This window comes from Akebia trifoliata, chromosome 16 (assembly GCF_017979445.1).
Source record: "Akebia trifoliata isolate Shusen 1 chromosome 16, ASM1797944v1, whole genome shotgun sequence".
In the NCBI taxonomy this organism is placed as follows: domain Eukaryota; kingdom Viridiplantae; phylum Streptophyta; class Magnoliopsida; order Ranunculales; family Lardizabalaceae; genus Akebia; species Akebia trifoliata.
Window position 1 is genome coordinate 4,103,260 of NC_141390.1, and position 27,806 is coordinate 4,131,065.

The following is a 27,806-nucleotide window of genomic DNA, read 5'->3' on the forward strand; positions in this document are numbered from 1 at the left end:
GTCTAACTTTGACAATGATGGTGAAAAATTTTTAAAATCCATTTCACTATCAGTTTCATTCTCAACTCCGCTGAGTATCAACAACCCTCTAAATATGGTGACTATACTCCCTACTAGAACAGTGAGAATCTGAGTCACAAGCACCATCCACATTGACCATTTATAGTCAGAAATTCCACACAGAAAGTCCACCTTCTTAAGAACAAATGATCGAAGTGCAGCCTGTAATAGAACTAGTGAAGAAAGTGTAGAAAGTATGCATATGGTTAAGCACATTGGAGAATCAATGATGACCAATTCAGGGCTTTGTTTAGAACTAGATTTATAAAATGACTTCAATATATGTATCATACTCTTATTCTCTGAATTTTGAGGATCACTTTTTATAAGTTCATCAACAGGGTTAGAAGAGGAGGAAATAGACATACAATTGCCCAAATCCGAAGCAGACCACAACACTGTGAGCAACAGTAGCATGAGTGACAGGATTATGACATGTTCTACCATGAACAAGAAGATCACACCAGTGACCATTTGCATACAAACATTCACAACAACAGTAACTATGAAGATGCTCAAGGAAAGCATGTTTGAAAGGCGTTCAGAGTCACTCTGACTTCCAAGTGAAGGAAACAAAACACACATAGAGATGCACATTAAGATAGTGCCACTAAGCTTGGACAGTTGGTCATGAACAGAAGGCATTGGGGTGGTGAGATCTGTTGGGAGTTTTGAAGCAATTGCAAGAAGGGAGAGTGTAAGAGAATTGAGCGAATAATTTACATGGTATCCATGGCTTCCTACGATATAATCCATGAAATACATCACACACCATAAACAGAACACATACTAAAGTACCTGCCGCTATGTATAGGCCAATTATTGGCATTGGGGAAGAATACTTTTGATCATCCAACGTTACATTCAAACAACCTTGTTTCTCCATATTTCCTTCTTTGGATCAAATCAAGTTGTGTAATTCTTCTTCTTCTCCTCGGTCAGTTCAGATTTGATGGTGAAGAATAGGGATTAGGGTAAACAAACAAGAGTATAATAATCAAGTTGTTTTTTATTAATATTTTTATTTTTATTTTTTTGAAATTTTAAACCATCTGGTGCTGGCTGTAATTTAAAATGGAGAAGACCGAGACTCCGAAGAATTTTTAAAATCTTTAGTGGACTATTAAATAATCCCATTTGATCGCCCACCGGCTAACCCTTTGGCTTTATTGCTAGCTATTCTCATATTTTTATTTTTAAAGGGAAAATGGCTATTAAGGCCATATTCATGTTTGGACGGACTTAGCGGGGCTTAAGTTAGGGGTGTCAATGGGTACACATTTACTCGGAACTGAAATCGAAAATCCTGATTCCGATTCTCTTTTTATTGGAACCGATTAGAGTCAGGTCTAATATGAAACCGAACATATAGGAACTAGAACCATTAGGTTCTATCCGATGGGTACCCGCGGGAACCCGGAACTGATTTATTTTGTTATTTATTTTTACATTATACATGATTCAAGGTAATCCTATATTTTAAAATTAATACATATGATATAAAATTCTTCAAATTTCATATAAACTAAGTATTTGAATTTAAGAAGAGTCATTTCTTTTTAAATTTATTACTTATTAAGGAAATACATTTTAATATTTGAAAATAAAAGTCATTAAGTCATCATTTTAATGGAACAAATTATTATTAAGTTGATACTTTACAAATAATATGTTATTTTTTAGAACAAATTTTTTATTATAATGATTTTGAAATAATTTTTCTCATTCGATTATTGAGAACCGGAACCAACAGGTACCTGTGATTTTTGATGATTCCGGTTCCGGTTCCACTTATTTTAAAATCAGAACTGAAACCGATAAAATATAAAGGTTATGATTCCAAATATCATAAGAATCGAACCTGAACCAACCCATTGACACCCCTAGTTCAAGTTAAGTATGTCCCCCTTTGTTTGAAGAGCCTGATTTTGTCACTCGAAAATTTTCACTTGGTCCGTATGTAGCTAGGGCATGTAACCATAGATTGTTTTTTGGGGATACGCAACGAAAATGATCAACAATTTTGTACCCTTTTGCCACATTAATCGAGTACAGTCCGAGTGAAAATTTTTGAGTCAAAAAATAATTAATGTTGTTTGAAACATTATGCTTTGAAAGACTTTTCCTAATTAACTTCGGTCATACTTATTAACTGAAAGCGCCCTCGATCCGCGGGGTGCGCGGATCCGCTTTTGACCCTTGAGGTTTGGGAGTCGCCACCTAGTTATTAAGGTCTAGGAACCAAACTGACTCTAAAAAAGGTAAACTAATCTACGGAAGAGAAAAAGAGTCCGGGGATCACGTTACGGGGTTGGAAGGTGTTAGGCACCAACCCCGCCCGGCCAAAGCCGGTCTCTACTAACTTTCCAAGTAAATCACATTGCTAAAAACCTAGATAGAAATAAAAATAATAAAAAAAAACTGATACCTTTCCGATAGCAAGGATTTTGCTTCCTTAGATCTGACAAAAAGAGCTCCTTGTACTGTACTCCCTTGCTTCGTTCTGTCTCCGGATTTGACTTCGGATCTCCTAAATCAAGGTATCTCCTTATTTTTGAATCTGAACTCTTCAAGTTTGTTGCGGATTTGGGGGTGTTTTTGGAGGGATTTTAGGTGTTTTCTAGACTAAAATTGAAGGAGGGATGTTAGGTAAGGAGTTGGGGCTCCAAAACTAGAGTTTATGGGGGACTAGGGGAGCTTCTAGACCTACTTCTCTTAGGGTTTATTATTTGATACGAAAATAGGGTGTGAGCACCTCTATTTATAGATGTTTTTAGGGGTTGATTTGGATAGAGTTAGTGTTTAATTAGAGATCTTTTAATTAGAGTTGTGTTTTAGTTTGACTTGTTTTAGGTAGAATTGTGTTTTAATTATAATTGTTTTAGGTAGAATTGTGTTTTAATTCAAATTATTTTAGGTAGAATTGTTTTTAAGTTAGAACTCTATTAGATAGAGTTATTATTTAATTAGATATCTATTATGACTTTTGGTCTTATTTGATTGACTTTTAATGTTTTGACTTTAGTCTTAATTGATCGACTTTTAATATCTTGACTTTAGTCTTGCTTAATTGACTTTAATTTTGACTTCAGTCTTACTTGATCAACTTTAATACCTTGACCTTAGTCTTGCTTGATTTACTCTGATTTTTGGAGAACCCTCTTCCATTATTTCTTTAATTCTTTGGACTCCCAAATAGAGGGGTCCTTAAAGAAATATCCCACGAACCCTCAACAATTTTGCCTGAGAGTCCGATTGATCGATTTTTTAGGTTCAAAATTTTAAATTAATTTCATTAATGTTTAAATTTAATTATTTAATATTTTATTTATTAATTTCGAATTTTTTAATTATGAAAATTGTGAAATTACCGTTTTACCCCCGGGGAGGACTTTTCACGTTTCAAGTCGGTTTTTAATGTTCTAGGATGTTTTAGAATCGGTTTTTCGTAAGGAATTCAATGAGAATGTTGGTTTGTGTCATTTATGAAATTTTTTATGTGAAATGATAGTGAACTTTATGAGGGGCATTTTCGTAATTTTGTCAAATTCTGTTAAAATTGGTGAAATGATTTATTTGGTTTCGATTTGTTGTTTTATGTATTTGAGAGAGTTTTCCTAAGTGTAACGTAGGCTCTAAGGTTGTTTTGAGGTTAGGGGTATTTTGGTAATTTGGTCAATTTTTAGTGATTTTTATCGTGAAACTTCTTTTTGATTTGCAAGATGATAATTTCTATGTTTCTGGGGTCGTATTTTCCTAGCGTAGCGTGGTTTCTAAGGTTTTGTCAGTTCGAGATACCTCATCCGGATTTCTGAAACATATCTGGTAACAAAATAAAGCAATGAAATACACATCCATCATTGGGAATCATTGCAATCGGATTGACGAGTTGATTAATCAGGCGAGTGCAAAAATGGGATGTCTACATTAACATAAAATATCCAAAATATTATTTTTAATTAATAGATCAAACATTAGCAAGTTGTATTCAATAACCTAAAATATCTAAATGTAGGGAAAATTACTTAAAGGACCTTCGCGGAGGGACTTCTTTCTAAATTATTCCTAAATTTTTGATGGTAATTGAATAAGACATTTAGTAAACATTTTCTTTCTAAATGGTCCTTAAAGACCATTTTCACCATTTTTGGTGTGTGAAATGTCCTTTGTTATTGATGATATGAAGCCTTAGAAATCCCTCTAATAGATCGATCTTACTCTCATTCCCTCAAGTTCCTCTTTCCAATCTTCTATACAATAAAATTGACATAAGAGGTGAGTTTTTAGCATACTTTTTACTTATTTTCTATGAATATAATAGATCTAGGTGAAAACCTAAGTCAATAAATACAGGGTTTACGATTTATCAATTTATTTTGTTTGTCGTTTTGATGAAAAAATTGTATTGGAACCTAATTAAGAGAATATGCAATGAGTGTTAATCGCTAGATCTGTGAATATGAAGCAAACGGGGGAAGCATGTCATTTGGGCTATTGGTATCTTCTAACTCTGATATGAGGCTACCATTGATTTGTTACGATTCTTAGATCAAGAAGAAGAGGAATTAAAAGAGAATGAGAGATTAAGAAGAATAAGAAGAGTTTTTGACAAAGCAAGGGAAGGGGGATAAATTTATGATTACTGCTTATTATAAATAATAAAAACTGCCCCCCCTCTGTATAGACATCCCATTTTCGTACTTGCCTGATTAATCAACTCGTCAACTTGATTGTGACAGTTCCCAATGATGGATGAATATTCCAATGCTTTATTTTGTTACTAGATATGTTTTAGAAATTCGAATGAGGTATTTGAAGCAAGTAAAATTTTAAAAACCATGTTACATTAGGAAAATATGATACAAAAACGTAGAAACCATCATTCTTCAGACAAAAATAAGTTTTACGAGAAAAATCACTAAAAAAATGATCAAATTACTAAAATACCCCTAACATCAAAACATCCCTAGAACTTACGTTATGCTTAGGAAAACTCTTGCAAATACATAAAATATCAAATTAAAATCAAATAAACTATTTTGCGAATTGTTACCAAATTCAACAAAATTACGAAAATACCCATCATAGGGTTCACGACACTTCATGCTAAAAATCCATAAATGACACAAACTGATACTTCCATTGAATTCTTTATAAAAAAATTGATTTCAAAACATCCAGAAATATAAAAAACTGATCTCTCAACGCAAAAGTCCTCTTTGAGGCCAAAACGATAATTTTCCAACCCTAAAAATTCAAAATTTTGAATTTAATATTTAAAACATTAATTAACGTAAAGTGAAATCTTAATAAATTAAATTAAATTTTTAAATAATTAAAACTAATTAATTAAGCTCACGGGCCAAATTTTAAGTGGGAACCCACCTGAATGAAAATATAATCAGGGGGATTTTCCAAAATAATTAAAAAATATTCTTCATTGTACGTATGAATTGAAAACCCTAATTTAAAACTCTAATTCAAAACCCTAGTTAAACCTTAATTCACATTATCTAAAAGGAACGTAGTCAAATTAAAATTAAAAAGCTTCTAAAAAATTTTATAAATAGGAGCCTCTACGATCCAATCTTGCAGGTCAAGAGAAATCCTAGGAAAGAGAGGTCAGAAACACCCCCCAATCTTCCTAAAATTCAAAATCTGAAGTCCCAATTCTCTACCTAACATCCAAACCCTAGTTTTTGCTAAAAAAAAAAATACCCAGATGCCCTCCAAAAAATATCCAAAAATTTTGAAAATACTTATATATGCCTCATCTTGGAGATTTAAAGCGGATTCAGTGAAGAATAAAAAATCAAAAAACTCACACGAGGACGCTCTCTGCTAGCTCTAAGGGAACCAATTGTTGCAATCACCCAGGTATTATTTTTATTTATTTATTTTTAGGTCTGTTTAGCAATGTAATTTTTCTTTTAGGAAAAAGTAGAGACCGACGGTTGGCGGGCAGAATTGGTGCCTAAAAACGCCCTCGATCCGCGGGGTACGCGGATTAGCTTTTGACCTTTGAGGTTTGGGAGTCGCCACCTAGTTATTACGGTCTAGGAACCGAATTTGGACTCTAAACGGATAAATCAACTAATCTACTATAAAAAATAACTGAGTTTATGGATCAAATTACGAGGTTGGAAGGTGTTAGGCACCAACCTCGCCCGGCAAACGCCGGTCTCTGCTAATTCCTAAATAAACTACATTGCTAAAAGACCTAAGTAATAATAAAAAAAATAAGAAATTTGTATACCTTTATGAAGACAACGGTCTTGTTCCCTCAGATCTAATAGAATAGGTCCTTGTACAGTACTCCTCACTTCGTTATGTTTCTGGATCTGATTTCTGATCTCCAAGGTAAGGTATCTCTTTTTTAGATATGGATTCTTTGGATTTATTTATAAATTTCTAGGTATTTTTGAAGGGCTTCTAGGTGTTTTTGGAGCTAAAATTTAGGTATGGGTGTTAAGTAAGGAGTTAGGGCTTCAAAATTAGGGTTTATGGGATGCTAGGGAAGCTTCTTGACCTACTTCTCTTAAGATTTATTCTTGGATACGAAATTAGGGTGTGGAGGCTCCTATTTATAAATTTTTTTGGGTAGAGTTAGTGTTTAATTATGTTTCCTTTAGGGTTTTAATTAGGGTTTTGACTTTAGTCTTATGAGATTGACTTAATTAGTTTAGATTAGGGTTTTGACTTTTAGTCTCATTTGTTTGACTTTAAGATTTTGACTTTAGTCTTTTTTGATTGACTTTAATTTCTTGACTTTAGTTTTACTGGATTGACTTTAAGATTTTGGAGAAACCCCTTTTACTATATCTTTAATTCTTTGGGCCCCCAAATGAAGGTGTCTTTTAATAAATATTTGGGCAACCATCAACAATTTTGCTTGAAAGCCCGATTGATCGATTTTTTTGGTACAAAATTTTAAATTAGTTTTATTAATTTTCTACTTTACATTATTTAATATTTTATTTATTAATTTTAAAATTTTAAATTTTTTTAATTGAAAAAGTACCGTTTTACCCGTAAAGAGAACTTTTGCGTTTCAAGTTGATTTTTGATGTTCTAGAATGTTTTAGAATCGATTTTTCATAAGAAATTTAATGGAAATATTGGTTTATGTCATTTTTGAAATTTTTTGTGCGAAATGGTCGTGAACTTTATGAGGGGCATTTTTGTAATTTTTTTAAATTTTGTGAAAATTAGTGAAATGATTTATTTGGTTTCGATTTGTTATTTTATGTATTTGAATGGGTTTTCCTAAGTCTAACGTAGGCTCTAGAGATGTTTTAAGATTAGGGGTATTTTAGTAATTTGATCATCTTTTTAGTGATTTTTATCGTAAAGCTTCTTTTTGTCTGAAAAATAATGATTTCTAAGATTTTGGGGTTATATATTCCTAATGTAACGTGGTTTCTATAATTTTGTTAATTTGAGATTCCTCATCTAAATTTCTGAAACATATCTAACAACAAAATATACTAATGAAATAATCATCCATCATTGGGAACCATTGCGATCGGGTTGACGAGTTGATTAATCAGGCGAATGCAAAAATGGAGTGTTCACAGTGCCTAACACCTTCCAACCCCGTAACGTGATCTCTGGACCCGTTTTTTTTTTTGTAGATCAGTGTTTTTATCTATTTAGAGTTAATATTTCGATTCTTAGACCATAATAACTAGGTGGCGACTCCCAAACTCAAAAAAGTGGATCTGCAACCTACGGATCGATGGCGCTTTCACCCCTATATATAGAGGGTTAACTTGTTGATTCGGCTACAATAGCAATTCCTAATTTAACTCTAAAACCTAATTAAACTCATACTAAACTCCTAATTAATTTAAAATAGAAACTCTCTTAAATAATACTAAATGGAATTAGAAAACTAATATAACTAGGATAGTAAATAAAGAATAATTAAAACGTAACATCTCCGCGGTAACAGCGTCAATTTACTCATTGTAATTTTATGGATATAGTTATCTTGGTTTTTATTGAGATAAATTTAATGAAAACTACTTATTTTGGCAAGTAGGGATTGTCCACAAGGAGGCGAGGTTTTCAAAATTAAAATGAAGATTCAACTTAAGAGTAAGAAAGTTATCGAACCAATTTTTGTTTTGAAAGTATACAATTAAGGAATTAAATATTGAATTTAAAGACAAGAAAGTCAAAAAAAAAAAAACAATATTCTAAGACATGAAAGTAAATAACATAAATGAAAACAAGTAAAAACAGAAAGTAAAGTTGTCTAGGGAATAGAATCCACCATGAAACGAATATTAGTTAATTTAACATTTTAGTTTATATCCTTTTATTACTCAGGTTAAGATTTTAAGTTCATAATTCCATAAGTTTGGAGTCCAAATCCAAGATTCCATTCCCTTCTCGAGTTGTAATTCTCAATGATTATTCATCATTTTGAACATCAATCATAAAGGAACTTAACCCAAGCATGAAAAATCACGGTGTGTATGGAGAATAAGAAAAATTATTTAACTTAATTTTAAACAATAAAAAAGTGGAATCTACTATTGAAGGAATTATCTAAGGACATAATTTAAATACTAAGTTAACTGGATACTCGCTCACAATTTCCTCAATACCTTAGATGGGAGGTGCCTGGTCGGAGGTCATCGTGACTAAAAATAAAATATTAAAAGAAGTAAAAGAGAGAAGAGATGGAGAAAGAACGAAGCTTGATCAATCGTTCAATCTTCATGATGACCTTCCTTGCTCTTACTACAAAATTAAACTAAAACTAAAAATGGAAAATAAGAAAAAGGGGGGAAGGAGATGATTTGACAAAATACAGGTTTTAAAGTGTTCTTGATGTGTTTTTTTGACTTAGAATTGAAGGTTATTTATAGGATTAGAAGAGCTGAAATGGTGGGGGATAATAGGATATGTGGTGAATAATATTGAGGGTAAGTGAGTTGAAGTGGCAAGGTGAATGGAATGATGATGGGAGAAATTAGGTAAGTTTTGATCAATAATCTCTTGAGAATTACGTAAGTCTTGGTCAATGGTCTTTTGGGTTTTGACTTGATCTCAATAGGACTTGGGTTTAAGGCGTTTTATAATATTAATACAATAGCAAAAAGACTTTAACTTAGGTAATACAAGCCTTGTTTACTCGATCTAATCCAACCATACTATGACTCAATTATCTTATATTTAGTTATATTTTCTGTAACGTCCAAGACTTTTAATCATGTATCTCGTGAAAATTCGTATGCTAATAAATAGGAAAAAAATTTGAAGTTGGAATTTTTCGAAACCGATTACACCATTAGATCTGCATCAAAACATTAACCAAAATAGACAATAAGATTGCAAAAATCAGAGTTCGGGACATACTTTTTAATTAAAATAAAATAAATAAAATAATGACTGTTATGTCCTTTTAACACTATAAATATTATGACCCATGAAATTTCTAGAATTATTCATTTATTTCTCACATTCTCTTCTTTTAAAAGAATACCCTGGAGAAATCCTAGTCTCCATCCATCTTCAAGCTAAGTTTTCAACTAATTCAAGCCTTTGTTGGACGTCGGCATAAAAGAGAAAAACGAATGGATTATTGCAACCTTCGAAGAGACATGACATGTTATAAATTTCAATAACATATGACATGAAACCTTCAACCCAACTCAATCTCTCGTGTGTTTCGTAGAGTTTTTAACATTCGAATATGAGGTAGGGAACTTTTATACCTTCCTAATATTATTAGTTTTGATTTGCATCGTAGATTCAATTAAAAAAAAAAAAACTAATTTTATTTAATATCATGCTTTTAGATATATTATTTTTGAGTTTTCGATGGTAGACAACTTTTGCACTTTCCTAATAGTCTTTGTTTTGATTTGCATCGTAAATTCAATTAAAAAAAAAGAAATCTAATGTTATTTTCATTAAAGTTAGGAGAAAAAATGTTTTTAAAAGATCATACTTTTAGATGTATTATTTGGTACACTATGATGAATCTTTATCTCTTTTTTATTTTTTATTTTTATTTTTTGAGTTTTTGATGGTAGGAAGCGTCTAGATCTTTCGACTAGTCATAATTTTCAATGCATCATAGCTTTCAATTTTAAAACCTTGTATTTTTTATTTTAAATTAGGAAAATATTGATCTCTTACAAAATAATTTTTAGAAATATTTGTGTAGTGTATTTTCTTGTTAAAAAGTATTTTTGATAAGTTTTGATAGATTTGGGGAAAAATCATCGAAGGGATGACTAATCTCTTCTAGGATTTTTGGAAGTATTGAGAGAGTTTTTGACATCTCTTTTTAGAATTTTTTTTACCTACGAAATTAGGTGGTGGAGACTCCTTTTTAAAGAACTGTATTGATAAGATTATGTTTTTTAAGGATAAGATTTATATATAACTAATCAGTTAAATTATTTAGATAAGATTTTAATTAGGTTTTAGTTTTCGACTTACGTAGAATGAAATTTTTTAAAATTTGGAGAACTCTCCAATTGGGGATTTTTTATTAAATTATTCTAAATTCTTTGGGACCCCCGCTAGAAGGTTCTTTATTAAATATTAGGTAGGCCCCACCTGTATAAATGGGCTACGACTTAAAATTTGATCCATAGGGTTAATTATTTGAATTTATTTATTTAAAAAATTTAATTTGATTTATTAAGATTTCACTTTTTGTTAATTAATATTTTAATTATTAATTATTAATTTTTGAATTTTAGGATTGAAAAATTATCGTTTTGCCCCTAAAGAGGATTTTTGAGTTGGGATGTCTTTTTTTGATATTTTTGAATATTTCAGAATCAATTTTTTGTAAGAAATTCAATGAGAGTATTGATTTGTGTTACTTATGGGTTTTTGGCCTGAAATGATCGTGGACCCTATGAAGGGTATTTTGATAATTTTATCAAATTTTGTGAAAATTGGTGAAACAATTTATTTGGTTTTAGTTTATTATTTTATGTTTTTGATAGGATTTTCTTAAGCGTAATATAGCCTCTAGAGATGTTTTGGTGTCAGAGGTATCTTGGTAATTTGATCATTTTTTGATGATTTTTTCTTGCAAAACTTTTTTGTTTGTCTCAAAATAATGATTTCTATGTTTTTTGTCATATTTTCCTAGCGTAGTGTGATCTCTAAAGTTCATTTGTATAAAATATCTCATTCGGGTTTGGAAAACACATCTAGTAACAAATAAAAAACTTTAAAATATTTATCCATCATCCGGAACCGTTGCAATCGAGTTGACTAATTGGTGTAGACGAGTACAAAAATGAGGTGTCTACACTATTTTCAATATATTTTTTACCCTATTCATCACTTCAACCTTCAAATACCCTCATCTTAGTCTACTCTCACGAACTGGGTTCATTTTTGATTGATGAACCATGAACGACCTGAAGTCGAACTGAGCAAGTGTCTTTGAAAATGTGTTGCTTATTTTCAAAGAAATTTTTATTTCACATTTTTCTTTTTGTTGAGTTTAACAACTAGCTATTAGATTTATTTATGGTGGTCACATAGATCCATTTTCCATCTCAAAAGCTGAGTAGATGGAAACATAGCTGCTTAGTTGAGTCTTAGGACGAGGTCTGTTGTCTTTTAGAGTCATTGTTGCTTCCAATTTTTATTCCCCATTGTCTTTCGATTTATCGAGGTCAACTGTATTTATCTTTATATGCAATTTTACAATAATTCTTTTGATCACTAATAAATTCTTTTCCAAATGAAAACAAATACTTGATGATGCAGTCAGAATAAAAGGTTCTCATATTACCAAATGGAGAATTCTTTAGAATTCAGGGGTCCCCTACTAAAATGATTACATTTGGGTGTAAATGTATTCAATATTCATGGTGGCTGCGCAATGGACTCTTTATGGAAGAGATGGTCTATAAGTTTAGCTTCAAGATGTGCTTTATGCAAAAATGATGAAGAAATCTTCAATCACTTATTCTTCAAGTGTAGCTTCTCTAAGGAGCTGTGGAGGTTCTGTTTTACAGAGTTCAGAGACCATTGGTTCCAATATTCACACACAACTTTTTATTTATTTATTGAGGCACAAACAGTTTTGCTGAATGTCAGGCCGTGGTCTCAGCTCTTGAATTGAGGAATCTTTCTGGCATGAATTTTATTATTGAATTGGGCTCAAAGCTGATTGTGGAGGGTCTAAAGGTTAAGAACATTCCTTGGTCTCTTGATTCATGGTTTTGCTATATAATTTAAGAGCTCTCTTGGATATTATTTAGGAAGTGAAACATATGCAAAGAGAGGGTAATGCGGTGTTTGATGCATTGGTGAATCATTGAGTGAAGTCCAAAACTTTCTTTCTCTTTCAAATTTTGGAGAATTCCCTCTTCTAACGTACAAAGCTTTTACATAGGAAATCACCCTGATTTGCCTTCTTTTTTACTTGTAAATTAATGGCTTTCCCTTTGTATCTTTTCAATTCAATACGAAGTGATTTGTTGTTGATTGAATGAGCATCCCTTTTCTTACTTTATTTTTCAATTTGTTTTTGTTGAAATAGATATATTTACAATATAAAATGTTAAAGCTACGAGGGGACGTGCCCCTAATATATTACAGAAGAAAATTTTGCAAAATACTTGGGAAGAATAAAAAACTTCTAAAATTTCCTAACAAACAGAATAACCTTTTAAATTCTTCGAACATAAAGGAGATAAGATATTAGAATGCCTCTAATATTTTCTTGAAGCTGTTCTTGACTTCACGCTTATTGGAGGGCCCAAATAAGACCTTCCCTTTCTTCTGATTTTCCTAATTAGAAAACAAATTGTTCAAAACAATGGTCCTAAAGAAAATAAAAGGAAATCATCTAACTAATGCTAAAAATAATTAAAACAAAGTACTTACATTTCATGCTTTTCAAACAAGCTCTTCAATTTGGTCACTATCGATTGCTCGACAAGCAACATTTGCATCTACATTGTCTTCCACTTGTTCGGTACTCTGAGTATGTGTGGTAGGAACTTGAGGGGTTATCAAGCTAGTGATACCAGTTCCGTTAGGAAATGACCAATGAACTTTATACTCCAATGGTTCAAGTTTGCAAAGGAATTTCAAGACAAGTCTTGCTCTTTCCTCACGTTGTTGAACAGAGCTTTCAACAAGATGCTTTAAGATGGTAAGAGGGAGTCGAGAGAGGAAAAAGTGCAACATGTCCACAAATAGTTGCTCCATGTGTTCGAATAGTTCATCCATTGATGAGTATGTTTCCAGTGGCCTTTGTCTGATTATCATTTCACATGCGTTTTTTATTTTAATATCTACACAACAACCTTCTTCATATGTCAGAAGGGACGTTACAGGACATTCTTCTTTGAATTTTTCAATAAGCCCAAGTGCACAATGTAAGTCCAGAGGTTGATACTGAAAACTCCCATCAATAGATTCCTTAGAAAATGTGAATAAAATTTCTCTACCAATGGTTTAAGGAATTTCATAGAACCAATGAGAGGTACTGTTCCTATTCAATTACTTCTTCTGCGTATGTTAGAGAGCTGTGCTTCAAGAGAGTGAGAGTGAGAGTGAGAGTGAGAATGAGAAAGAGAACAAAAAACTACAACACAACGAATCCAAATCCACTGAAAACCTTCTCTCACTCTCTCTTTCGCTTTCGCTTTCGCTTTCTTTTTGTATATATTTTTCTCTCTTTTTCACGTCCGATTTTCAAAGATGTCTGTAACAAAGTAGAGAAAAGCAAAAGCAATTCTCTTCTCTCTCTCTTCTCTTTATCTGTTTGCTTTTATACTGTGGACATGCACGTGGATTGGCTAAATAATTGCATTTGTTTTAATTTTCTATTTATTAACTGATTTTAATAATATATTTTTAAATTATAAAAAACAAAAAATTTATATAATCACAATGGTAAGCTGGGGGGGTATAAATGTCCACTTCAATTCTAAGAAAATAAGATTCAAGCTATCCATTTTATTGTTTCTCCTCTTCACACTTTTCTTGTTACAATTCTATTATCTTTTCTCTTTTATTCATTTTTTCAATAATATTCCTTTAACTTTACTGTTGTTTAATAAATTCATGTTTGACAACCAACTATTGAACATATTTTGTCTTATTGAAATTAGAACTGAGGTGATGACTCATAAAAAATCAGTCAATTTCAAAACATCTAATCTCAACAAAAATAATTTACAAATAATTAACGATCTACAATTCTTTACCTTGTAAAACTTGGGTTAGGAGTTTTAAAATAAGATGATTTCCTCACCGTAGATATCATCCTCATTCAATGAAATAAATGATTTCAAAGGCTTCATCTATGGTTATTTGAAAAATAAATGATTGCCACTTAATTTTTAATATAATAGGAACATAGAAAGAATAACATATTGCTATGGAGAGTATCACACAATTTTTATATATTTTTTTATTATTACTTTGGCGGGACACGTGTTATTATAGAAGGAAATATACACTATCAAGATACCACAAATAATTAAAAATACATTTTAAAAATATTTAGCCTCTACTTCTCCTAAAAAGCCAAACCATTTTTGGTATGCCAATATTTAAAAATATTATTATTTTTTAATTTCAAAAAATAAATAGAAATTAGCTCCAAGGACTATTCTATTCCACTATTTTTTTAATTGAATAAATAAATAGAAATTAATTCCTGATTTCATATGTATATTATTCCAGATTTTATATTATAAAATCTTCAGCAATGTTTTTTTTCCCTACCTTCTATAAATCTAATGATAGACGAAATAACAAAAAAAATTATTATTATTTCTTTCAACAGTACCATAAATTATTAAATTTTTTTTTTGTTGAATTTATAATTGTTTATAAATTCATGAGATAATTATTTATCTGGCCTTGTGGTCGAAGAAATTATAGGTATTGCAATTATATTGGTAATGTTTTTTTATGATTTATGTATTTCACTCAAATAATTTTTTTATATTATAATTTAAGAGTGTATTAGTTTTTAAATATTATAATACCAAAATTATTAATAAAACTATTTTTTAACATCTTCAAAAATATTCTTTTATAGTATTTCACGTGCATTGTATTAGTTTAATTTAATAATTCAATAATTATTTATTTAATAAAAATATAAGAAAAAACAATTTAAATTAAATTATTGACAAAAAAAACTTACTAATTAGTAAATATCAGAGAGACGTGTTATTGAGAGAGAGTTAGGACATAGGAATAAAAGTAATTATTTATTTATTTTTAAAATTAAATAATTGATGGAGAAACTTACAAATTAATAAAAATAATATTTTATATTTAATTTAATAATTATTATTATATTTATTAAATAAGAACGTAAGAAAAATTAATTTAAATTAAGTAATTGATGGAAAAACTTACTAATTAATAAAAATAATATTTATAGTTAATTTAATAATTAAATAGTAAAAAGTATATTTCTTATTCATTATATTTGTATTAAAAAAAATTATAAGGTGGCAAGTGCAAATGCACATGTATCTAAGGGCTTATTTGTAATTTAAAATATATTAGTTAAAAGATGGTTTTGAAGATTACATAGTAAAAAGGATAATTACGTAATTTTGAAAAGGTGAGTTTGATAAAAATAATCATTATTATATTAAGTTTAAATATTAAGGTGAGCATTTTTGGAATCCAAATTTTAGTGTTAACCACCCACTTGTACAACGCCTTCTCTCATTATAATAGTAGAGATATTAAAATTTGAATATAGAAATGGACTCGAATCTTTTAGGGATAAGACTTCGGATATGATTTTAATATTAGAATCGGTCTTGCACTACAAACTCAACAAAGGAATCTCTGTGCTAACTCAGTAACAAAGCCTAATTCTCAAGGGATTATAGAAATATTCTCATTGCCTTTTGCATCCTTACAAGACTGATTTTAATAGGCTTGTTTAGCCAATCAGAGAACAAAACTAATAATAGACTTGGACACCTTAGCTGCTGCACGATTAGAGAATACATCAACCTTTAACTATCTCTTAACCTATTAACAATATTAAATTGTAAGAAATGATCTTGTGAGATAGCATAAACTCAGCTATTAACAATATTAAATTCTCAGTAGGATCTAATGTTACTGTTTCACATTTCCAATTTGCGGACGATACACTAATTTTCTTAGATAACTCTAGAGTAGACAAGGAGACTGAGTGGAATGTTATGTAGTTTCGAAGCGGTGTCAGGTATACCAATAAATATGAGGAGAAACAAGATTTTTCTGGTGGGCATGGTTAGATGTCTCACTCTTCTCGCGGCCTTGATGGGTTGGAAAGTGGGCAGTTTACCGTCCACTTATTTGGGATTGCCGCTAGGTGCCCAATATAGAAGGGTGGAGATCTGGGATCCGATAGTAGACAGAGTTGAGAGGAAACTAGCAGCGTGGCAAGCTAATTATCTCTCCAAGGGGGGCAAATTGACGCTGATAAAAAGTGTCCTATCTAGTATCCCAGTCTACTTTCTTTCTTTACTCTCAATTCCCCGAAGTGTGGAACTAAGACTAAATAAGCTTTTTCGCAACTTTCTTTGGCATGATAGAGTTGGGTGTAGGAAACATCATCTAGTGAGTTGGAGACAGGTTTGCTCGAACAAGAAGTATGGTGGCCTTGGAATTAGAAGACTCGGGATAATGAATTTGGCATTGAAGGGAAAATGGCTTTGGAAGTTTGTGACTGATGGTGATAGTCTGTGGAGACAAGTTGTAGAAGGAAAGTATGGCGTTAAACAGACAGGGTGGGAAAGCGGGTCAGTTAGACATCCCCATGGTTGTGGGATGTGGTAAGGTGTCATGAAGATCATGCCAATGTTCAATCCGAGAATTAAATTCAAAGTGGGTCAAGGTAATCGGGTAAGATTTTGGGAAGATATTTGGCGCGGAAACTGATCACTTATGGAGGTATTTCCGAATTTGTATTCCTTATCCTCAAAAAAAGAGAGTCCAATCACATCAGTCCGATGATCCATAGAAGGAGAATGTGCATGGGACCTAGGGCTTCGGAGAGGTCTTGACAATTTGGAGCTTGAAGATGTTGTTAGATTAGTAGATGGAGTTTCATGCTTATAATTTCGTTCAGGAAGGGAAGATGAGAGAGTGTGGATGGCAAATAAAGATGGGAAGTTTTCGGTGCGCTCATTTTATCACTCCCTATGCTATAATGGAGATATTTCCTTTCCTCACGTGTTGATTCCTAGAGTACTAAGTAAAGTTGCTTTCTTTACTTGGACGGCGCCTTAGGAAGAATTCAAACGGTGGATTTTCTGATGAGTCGTGGTTTGTGCGGGGCGAGTTGTTGTGTGCTATGTATGGACAATAGAGAATCTTCGGATCATCTTCTTCTTCATTGTAAGTTTGCACATGGCATATGGACACACTTTTTGAACTTGTATGGAGTTATATCCTGTCTACCACAAACATTAAAAGAACTCTTCACTTGTTGGTCTTCAATTGGCTATTCGTTTGGTGGCACAAAGAGGCTGTTGTGGAGTATTACACCATTTGCAATCTGTTAGAGAGTGTGGCTTGAGAGAAATAGGCGTATAATCGAGGGGAAACAAAAAGACTGTAGAGATACAATTATATCCATTGTGGGTCTTATCTTTTTCTGGTCCAAAGTATTCAAAGAGTTTAGGGGAGTTTTCTTCGAGGATTTTATTTTTAATTGGGATGGGATTTGTTTTATTCCTTATGAGTAGTCCACCGATGTAAGGTCTTGCTAGGTCGGTCATCTCGACTGGCCTAGTTTTGTTTATGAATGAATTACTACTTATCAAAAAAAAAAATAAACTCAGTTACTGGTCTTCTTTGCTTCTGGCATGGGTCATTAAAAATATTTTTAATTCTAATTACATCGGGATTTATCCTTAATTATTGACTATTTTAATATATATAGTCTTCGTGAAAATAAAATACTTAAAATGTATAGGTCAATTGGGCCACACGAAATTAGATTCTAACAGAGGATTGGCTAAGGTCGATCACTGAGCTCTTGTTTATGTATTTTTTTATAAATTGTTATTGCAGAGTTTTCTAGTTCTACTTGTTTTTCCCTTGGGTGAAAACCAGTGCTTTGAGAAATATTTTTGTTTGAAAATTGTTCTAAGTCCAAAAAATTTAGATGGTGTTAGAGTTCTTATGTTTTTAGTATTATGTTTTATTCATTGTATGTGATGGGCCTATAACTTAATTAACAACTTCTTGGTTTTTGGATTGTAGTTTTTCTTGGAAGTTTTCCTTTCCCAAGTCTCAATTGGGCTTCCTTGCTATGACGGTCCCTTGGGTGATCTAGTGGGTCAATCTGGTTGTCAAGAAACAAAGCAATACATGATAATGTGAAATCTTCTCTAAACAAGAAATTCTGAATATTTCTAATTGGATTCAAATTCGATTAGCATATATTCCAATGCTCCATCTCCCAAAGAACCAAGATACTTGATAGAGGTTGGAGTCGACATTAGAGCAACTTGTCCCTAGCAAATATTGGCTATTAAATGGTTCAAACCCCCAAGAGGGTGGCTAAAACTAAACGTTGATGCTACAAGCAAGCGGAACCTAGGTATGTCTTATATGCATTCTTTCATGAAGTGCATAGAAACAACCTACGGTTGCTCAATCTAGCACCGAGGCTGTGTATTGAGCCTTTGCCTCTATTACAGCCGAACTTACATGGCTTTCTTTTATATTACGAGATATTGGGTTCTATCTTGATAAACCACCCACCTGATTTTGCGATAATATCTCGGCCCTTCATATGACCAGAACAAAACATATTGACATTGATTACCATTTCGTCAGAAAAAGAAGTCTCTTGGATCTCTTGTAACTTATTTTCTCTCTTTTGAAAATCAAGTTGTGGACATATTGACGTAGCCTCTTCCCTGAGGTTCTCTTGAAATGCTATGCATCAAATTGGGCCTCTGGCCAGCTCCCCAGCCCATTTTGAGGGGAGTACAGAGAAATCCTCAATCAAAAGATGCCTCTCAAGCCAGAGAATCAGTCAACATGGCCACCACCAATCATGGATAGCATCTGGCTGTAGAGATATAAACATGGAAAGTTCTATGATCCAAACCTACCGTTGAAGCACACAAAGGACAATGGACAGCACCTTGGAGAAAGATTATGTACAACTTCTGTGTTAAAAAAGTCTTTAGTGGGTGCATCTTAAGGGATATGTAGCGATGGAGAATTTCTAAATGCGGTCTACTAGTGCTTTTTGGTGAGTCTTCAAATAATATGGTGGAAACTCTGGAATTGCTAAATTTCCATGACTCAGATGTTATCATTGAGTTGGATTCCATGCTTTTAAAAAGAGCGCTTAATGAGTAGCTCTATGTCTTGGAGGATCGATCCTTTGATTCATCATATAAGAAAAGCTCTTTCAAGGTTTTAATTGGAAAATTCAGCATATTTGGAGGAGAATGCAATGTTGTTGATTATGCTTTAGTAAACCATTCTTTGCTCATTAGGGGGCTCCTTCTTTCTCTGTTATCAATACATTCTTTGCTCATTTTGCCAAAGAAAATCGGAAAAATATTATAAGTGACAAAAGAAAATCTTGCTTTGAAATAGTAGTTTACAAATCAAAGACACCGAATTATATCTTCAAATATTAGAGCACTTCATTTGCGAAAAGCCATGTGATTATTTAGCCAATTGAAAAAATGTCATCTCCATATAATTACTTCTTTTCATTTTTTGAAGCTCTGGTTACTGATTATCTAAACATCACATGAATGTTGTATTTCTTTGACTTCTTTGGTACTTGCATGTGAAAGTATTTTAATTTATTGACAAGTTAATAATTATTACATTTTCTTGCATCCTTCATGGTCTAACTTTTTTTGGGATTCTTAACTGAACATGATGTTTTTGTTGAAACTAGTGGAGCTCTAAATACAGTTCCTGGTTCCTTTAAAAAAAAAAAAAAGATATTAGTGTAATAGAAATTTTTAATGATAAAAAATGACTTAGAACTACTTGTGAGAATAATTTGTGGAATGATATTAAACATATTCGAAAAGAGAATGTTGATGATCAAATGTAGCTGCAGTTTTTTTGCTTTGAAGATCGAATGTGTTTGGACCTTTAGTTGAATGTTTATAGTGCTTTGGGGAAATATAATTTCTCATCCTATTATGTAATCTTTGTCATTTGCTATATTGTATTATTTCTTGTATGGAAATTGTTCACTAGCTATTCCATATTCATAACAATGCTATTGAAATATTTGAAGTCGATGAATATCTTCGCATGTTGATCAGAATATCTCTAACAATCTAATTTATTCACTTATAAGGTATTTCTAGCTTTTTTTTTTTTTCGTAGTTGTGCCACTTATCCATCTCAAACTTATCAATTGGAAAGCAATAGCTCAATTGATATGTTTTTCCCCCTTTGCTGCTAAATTTGGGCTGAATTGAGAACAATTGTTAGTCATTTTGGCTAAAGACTTCCGAATCCATATACATTTTATAACTGCTGAATGTTAGTTGATAATAGCCTGATTTGGTCATTGTCATGACCACATTCCTTTTGGATGAGGCTTCTTGAATGAATCTTTATTTTGATTGATAAATTCATTTCCAAATGAAAACAAAGGCTTGACGATTCAGTCAGAATAAAAAGGATCTTATAGTATTAAATGGAGACTTCTTCCGAATTTAGGGGCCGACAACTAAAATGATTTCATTTGGGTGGAAATGTATTCATGGTTGCTGCCCAGTGGACTCTATACAGAAGAGATGGTCTATATAAGACTACCTGCAAGCTTTCTTATTTGGGCACCAACAGTTTTCCTGAATGTTGTACTGTGGTCTCAGCTCTTGAATTAATCAATCTTTGTGGCATAAATTTAATTATTGAATTGGACTTAAAGCTGATTGTGGAGGGTCTAAAGGGTAAGAACATTCCTTGGTGTCTTGATATGTAGTTTTGCTGTATTCAAAGTGCTCACTCGGATGTTGTTTGGGAAGTGAAACGTATGCAAAGAGAGGGTAATGTGGTGTCTGATGAATTGGTGATTATGGAGGGAAGTCAGAAACGTCTCTTTCTTTGCCTTGCTTTACCTTCTTTTGGACTTGTAAATTCAGGGTTATCCCTTTTTATATAACTTTTATTATCAATTGAATATGAAGTGATTTATTATTGATCGCGTGAGTATCCCCTTTCTTACTTTATATTGTTTTTTTTGTTGCTAAGCAAGAAAATAGATATAATTTATAATATAAAATTACAGAAGAGAACTTTACACAGGACTAGAAGAAGAAATTGATCATTTCTGGAATTTCCTAAACAAACAGAATAACCTTTTAAATTCTTCGAACTTCAAGGCGATGAGGTATCGAAATGCCTCTAATATTTTCTTGAACTTGCTCTTGACCTCATGCTTATTGGAGAGTCCAAATCAGAGCAAGACCTTCCCCTTCTTTTGATTCTCCTAATTAGAAAAGGAATTATTCAAAATAATGGTTCTAAAGACAATAAAAAAAAGAAATCATCTAACTAATGATAGAATATAAGTTTTAGAAAAAAGTACTTACATTCCATGCTTTTCAAACAAGCTCTTTAATTTCATCACTATCAATCGCTTGACGAGCAACATGTCGAGCGACATCTGCATCATCTACATTGCCACCCACTTGTTCGGTACTCTGAGTATCTATGACTGGAACTTGAGTATTTATCAAGCTCGTGATACCAGTTCTGTCAGGAAATGACCAATGGACTTCGTACTCCAATGGTTCCAGTTTGCAAAGGAATTTTAACACAAGTCTTGCTCTTTCCTCACGTTGTTTAACAGTGCTCTCAACAAGATGCTTGAATATGGAAACTGGGAGTTGAGAGAGGAAAAAGTGCAACATGTCTACAAATAGTTGCTCCATGTGTTTGAATAGTCCGTCGATTGATGAGTATGTTTCCACTCGCTCTTGTCCGATGATCAGTTCACAGACTTTTCGTATTTCACTAACTGCATAATAACCTTCTTCAATCTGTGTAAAGGAAGTTCCATGACATCTTTCTTTTAATTGTTCAATAAACCCAAGTGCACAAGGTAAGTCCAATTGAGGATGAGTTTGACACTCAAAACTCCCATCATTAGATTCCTTAGACAAATGTGAATAAAATTTCTCTGCTGATGGTTTAATGAATTTCCTATGGAACCAATGACAGGTATTGTTCCTATTCATCCACAGAATTTTAGCCACTACAAGGCTATGTTTTTCGTCACTCGTGGAAATCTCTTTCTTTTGAATGAAATAAATGATTTCAAAGGATTCCTCTAATGTACGGATTAGAGTAACACTAAGGGAACTTGGTAATGCAACTGTGGCTATTCGGACAAAGATTACCACTGAAAGACAAGATACTTTATTGGTAATTGGCTCTTCAGATTTAGAAGTTTTGGAAAGAACTTGGATGAGATTATCAATTGGGGAACTCCTTTTATATTTCTCCATCCATCTATCAATGTCTTCCTCACAGTTTCTCTCTATCCAGTCCTTGATATCCAAATTGACTCTGCCTTCATCATTGCCTTTTTCACGTAAACAGATTTTGCTAATTTGCATGGCACACTCACAAGGTATCTTGAGTGTCCGATATAAGAGATAAGCCAGTAAGGACATAATCATGTGCACTATGATCAATACCATAAGAACATTCCTCCCAATGGTTTGAAAGAAGATCATGAAACCTATTCTAAAGAGTTTGAAGAATGAAATAATACGAAGCTTTGACAAAGTTGATGAAACCCAAGTAGAAAAACTGTCAAACTTTGCAAAAGCTGGTAAAAAATCTAAAACATATGTTTTTCTACCAACATCAAATTTTTTGAGTGCCGACAACCCTCTAAATAAGGTGACTATACTCCCTACTAGAACAGTGAGAATCTGAGTCACAAGCACCATCCAAATTGACCATTTGTAGTCAGAAATTCCACACCGATAGTCCACCTTCTTTAGAACAAATGATCGAAGTAATAGAACTACTGAAGAAAGTGTAGAAAGCATGCATATAGTTAAGCACATTGGAGAATCAATAAGGACCAATTCAGGGCTTTGTTTACAACTAGACTTATAAAATGACTTCAATATATGTATCATTCTCTTATTCTCAGAATTTTGAGGATCTCTTGTTTCAAGTTCATCAAGAGGGTTAGAAAAGCGGAAATAAGGGCTTCCAATATCTGAAGCAGACCACAACACTGCGAGCAACAGTAGCATGAATGACATGATTATGGCATGTTCTACTATGAACAAGAAGATCACACCAGTGACCATTTGCATACAAACATTCACAACAACAGTTACTACGAAGATGCTCAAGGAAAGCATGTTTGAAAGGCGTTCAGAGTCACTCTGACTTCCAAGTGAAGGAAAGAAAACACACATGGAGACGCATATTAAGACAGTGCCACTAAGCTTGGACAGTTGGTCATGAACAGAAGGCATTGGGGTGGTGAGATCTATTGGGAGTTTTGAAGCAATTGCAAGAAGAGAAAGTGTAAGGGAGTTGAGTGAGAATAATTTACATGGTATCCATGGCTTCCTACGACATAATCCATAAAATACATCATATACCATAAACAGAACACATACAAAAGTACCTGCTGCTATGTATAGGCCAATTATTGGCATAGGGGAAGAATACTTTTGATCATCCAACGTTACATTCAAACAACCTTGTTTCTCCATTTTTCCTTCTTCGGATTGATCTAATCAAGTTGTGTTATTCTTCTTCTTCTTCTCCTCGATCAGTTCAGACTTGATGGTGAAGAATAGGGAATAGGCTAAACAAACAAGTATAATAATCAAGTTGGTTTTTCTTAATATTAATCCTGACGCAACACCTGTGACCAATTCTTCACCTACTACAAAATGGAGAAGACTGAGATTCCGAAGAGTTTTTAAAATCTTTAGTGGACTTTTGATGAAGATTTTGAAAAAAATAAGACAGGGACAACCCTTTGGCTTTATTGCTAGCAATTCTCATATTTTTATTTTTAAAGGGAAAATGGCTAGTAAGGCCATGTTCATGTTTGTACGGACAAGCGAGGTTCAAGTTAGCGGTGTCAATGGGTACCCATTTATCTGGAACTGAATCGAAACCGAAATCGAAAAACCCGGTTCCGGTTCCCTTTTTATTGAAACCGATTAGAGTCGGGTCTAATATGGAACCGAACAGATAAGAACTAGAACCATTAGGTTCTATCCGATGGGTACCCGCGGGTACCCGGAACTGATTTATTTTGTCATTTATTATTTTTATATTATACATGATTCAAGATAATCCTATATTTTAAAATTAATATATATGATATAAAATTCTTCAAATTTCATATAAACTAAATATTTGAATTTAAGAAGAGTCATTTCTTTTTAAATTTATTACTTGTAAAGGAAATACATTTTAATGTTTGAAAATAAAAGTCATTAAGTCATTATTTTAATGGAACAAATTATTATTAAGTTGATACTTTACAAATAATATGTTATTTTTTAGAAGAAATTTTTTATTATAATGATTTTGAAATAATTTTTCTCATTCTTTTATTGAGAATCGGAACCGACGGGTACTCGTGATTTTTGATGGTTCCAGTTCCGGTTCCACTTATTTTAAAACCAGAACCGGAACCGATAAAATATAAAGGTTATGGTTCCAAATATCATAGGAACCGAAATGAAACCGACCCATTGACACCCCTAGTTTAAGTTAAGTATGTCCCCTTTGTTTGAAGAGCCTGATTTTGTCACTCGAAAATTTTCACTTGGTCCGTATGTAGCAAGGGCACGTAACCATAGATTGTTTTTTGGGGATACGCAAGGAAAATGATCAACAATTTTGTACCCTTTTGCCACATTAATCGAGTACAGTCCGAGTGAAAATTTTTGAGTCAAAAAATAATTAGTGTTGTTTGAAACATTATGCTTTAAAGACTTTTCCTAATTAACTTCGGTCATACTTATTAACATAAAATATCCAAAATATTATTTTTAATTAATAGATCAAACGTTAGCAAGTTGTATTCAATAACCTAAAATATCTAAATGTAGGGAAAATTAGTTAAAGGACCTTCGCAGAGGGACTTCTTTCTAAATTATCCCTAAATTTTCGATGGTAATTGAATTAGACATTTAGTAAACTTTTTCTTTCTAAATGGTCCTTAAAGACCATTTTCACCATTTTTGGCATGTGAAATGTCCTTTGTTGTTGATGATATGAAGCCTTAGAAATCCCTCTAATAGATCGATCTTAGTCTCATTCCCTCAAGTTCCTCTTTCCAATCTTCTATACAATAAAATTGATACAAGAGGTGAGTTTTTAGCATACTTTTTACTTATTTTCTATGAATATAATAGATCTAGGCCAAAACCTAAGTCAATAAATGGTTTATAAAGGGTTTACGATTCATCAATTTCTTTTGTTTCTCGTTTTCATGAAAAAATTGTATTGGAACCTAATTAAGAGAATATGCAATGAGTGTTAATCGCTAGATCTGTGAATATGAGGCAAACGGGGGAAGCATGTCATTGGGGTCATTGGTATCTTCTAACTCTGATATGAGGCTACCATTGATTTGTTACGATTCTTAGATCAAGAAGAAGAGGAATTAAAAGAGAATGAGAGATTAAGAAGAATAAGAAGAGTTTTTGACAAAGCGGGGGGGAGGGGGATAAATTTATGATTATTGCTTATTATAAATAATAAAAATTGCCCCCCATTGTAGACACCCCATTTCGCACTCGCCTAATTGATTAACTCGTCAATCCGATTGTGACGGTTCCCAATGATGGATGAATATTCCAATATTTTATTTTGTTACTAGATATGTTTTAGAAAAGGAGATGTGGAGGTTCTGTTTTACAGAGTTCAGAGACCACTGGTTCCAATATTCACGCACAGCTTTTTATTTATTTATTGAGGCACAAACAGTTTTGCTGAATGTCAGGCCGTGGTCTCAGCTCTTGAATTGAGGAATCTTTGTGGCATGAATTTTATTATTGAATTGGGCTCAAAGCTGATTGTGGAGGGTCTAAAGGTTAAGAACATTCCTTGGTCTCTTGATTCATGGTTTTGCTGTATAATTTAAGAGCTCTTTTGGATATTATTTAGGAAGTGAAACATATATGCAAAGAGAGGGTAATGCGGTGTTTGAAGCATTGGCGAATTATTGAGTGAAGTCCAAAACTTTCTTTCTCTTTCAAATTTTAGAGAATTCCCTCTTCTAACGTACAAAGCTTTTACGAGGAAATCACCTTAATTTGCCTTCTTTTTTACTTGTATATTAATGGCTTTCCCTTTATATCTTTTCAATTCAATACGAAGTGATTTGTTGTTGATTTAATGAGCATCCCTTTTCTTACTTTATTTTTAAATTTGTTTTTGTTGAAATAGATATATTTACAATAAAAAATGTTAAAGCTACGAGGGGGCGTGCCCCTAATATATTACAGAAGAAAATTTTGCAAAATACTTGGGAAGAATTAAAAACTTCTAAAATTTCCTAACAAACAGAATAACCTTTGAAATTCTTCGAACATAAAGGAGATAAGGTATTAGAATGCCTCTAATATTTTCTTGAAGCTGTTCTTGACTTCACGCTTATTGGAGGGCCCAAATAAGACCTTCCCTTTCTTCTGATTTTCCTAATTAGAAAACAAATTGTTCATAACAATGGCCCTAAAGACAATAAAAGGAAATCATCTAACTAATGCTAAAAAATAATTAAAAGAAAGTAATTACATTTCAGCTTTTCAAACAAGCTCTTCAATTTGGTCACTATCGATTGCTCGACAAGCAACATTTGCATCTACATTGCCTACCACTTGTTTGGTACTCTGAGTATGTGTGGTAGGAACTTGAGGGGTTATCAAGCTAGTGATACCAGTTCCGTTAGGAAATGACCAATGAACTTTATACTCTAACGGTTCAACTTTGCAAAGGAATTTCAAGACAAGTCTTGCTCTTTCCTCACGTTTTTGAACAGTGCTCTCAGCAAGATGTTGAAGATGGTAAGAGGGAGTCGAGAGAGGAAAAAGTGCAACATGTCCACAAATAGTTGCTCCATGTGTTCGAATAGTTCGTCGATTGATGAGTATGTTTCCAGTGGCCTTTGTCTGATTATCATTTCACATACGTTTTTTATTTCAATATCTACACAACAACCTTCTTCATACGTCAGAAGGGACGTTACAGGACATCCTTCTTTGAATTTTTCAATAAGCCCAAGTGCACAACGTAAGTCCAGAGGTTGATACTGAAAACTCCCATCAATAGATTCCTTACAAAAATGTGAATAAAATTTCTCCAAATTAATATCCATTTGTCTGAGTGCCGACAACCATCTAAATATAGTGACCATACTCCCTACTAGAACAGTGAAAATCTGAGTCACAACCACTATCCACATCGACCATTTATAGTCAGAAACTCCACAACGAAATTCCACCTTCTTAAGAACAATTGATCGAAGTGCAGCTTGTGATAGAACTAGGGTAGAAAGTATGGAAAGCATGCACACATTTAAACACATTAGAGACATAATGAGGTCAAATTCATGTTGAACTAGAAATATAAAATGACTTCAATTTGTGGAACATTTTTTATAAATTCATCAACAGGTTTAGAAGGGTGAGAACCTATGAAGAAGGAAAAATCCAAAGCAGACCATAGGACCACAAGCAACACTAGCATGAATGACATGATTATGACATGTTCTA

General features: G+C 32.6%; 1 protein-coding gene across 1 annotated transcript; it reads right to left on the reverse strand.

Moving 5' to 3' along the window:
• Positions 1-21,293: 21,293 nt before the first annotated feature.
• Positions 21,294-23,815, reverse strand: LOC147382344 (uncharacterized). The gene is made up of 2 exons (XM_086428646.1): positions 21,627-23,815; positions 21,294-21,523 (listed from the first exon to the last, which is right to left on the reverse strand). The coding sequence occupies exon 1, from the start codon at positions 23,778-23,780 to the stop codon at positions 21,639-21,641; it is 2,142 nt and encodes a 713-aa protein (XP_086284772.1). The 5' UTR covers positions 23,781-23,815; the 3' UTR covers positions 21,294-21,523; positions 21,627-21,638.
• Positions 23,816-27,806: the final 3,991 nt, after the last annotated feature.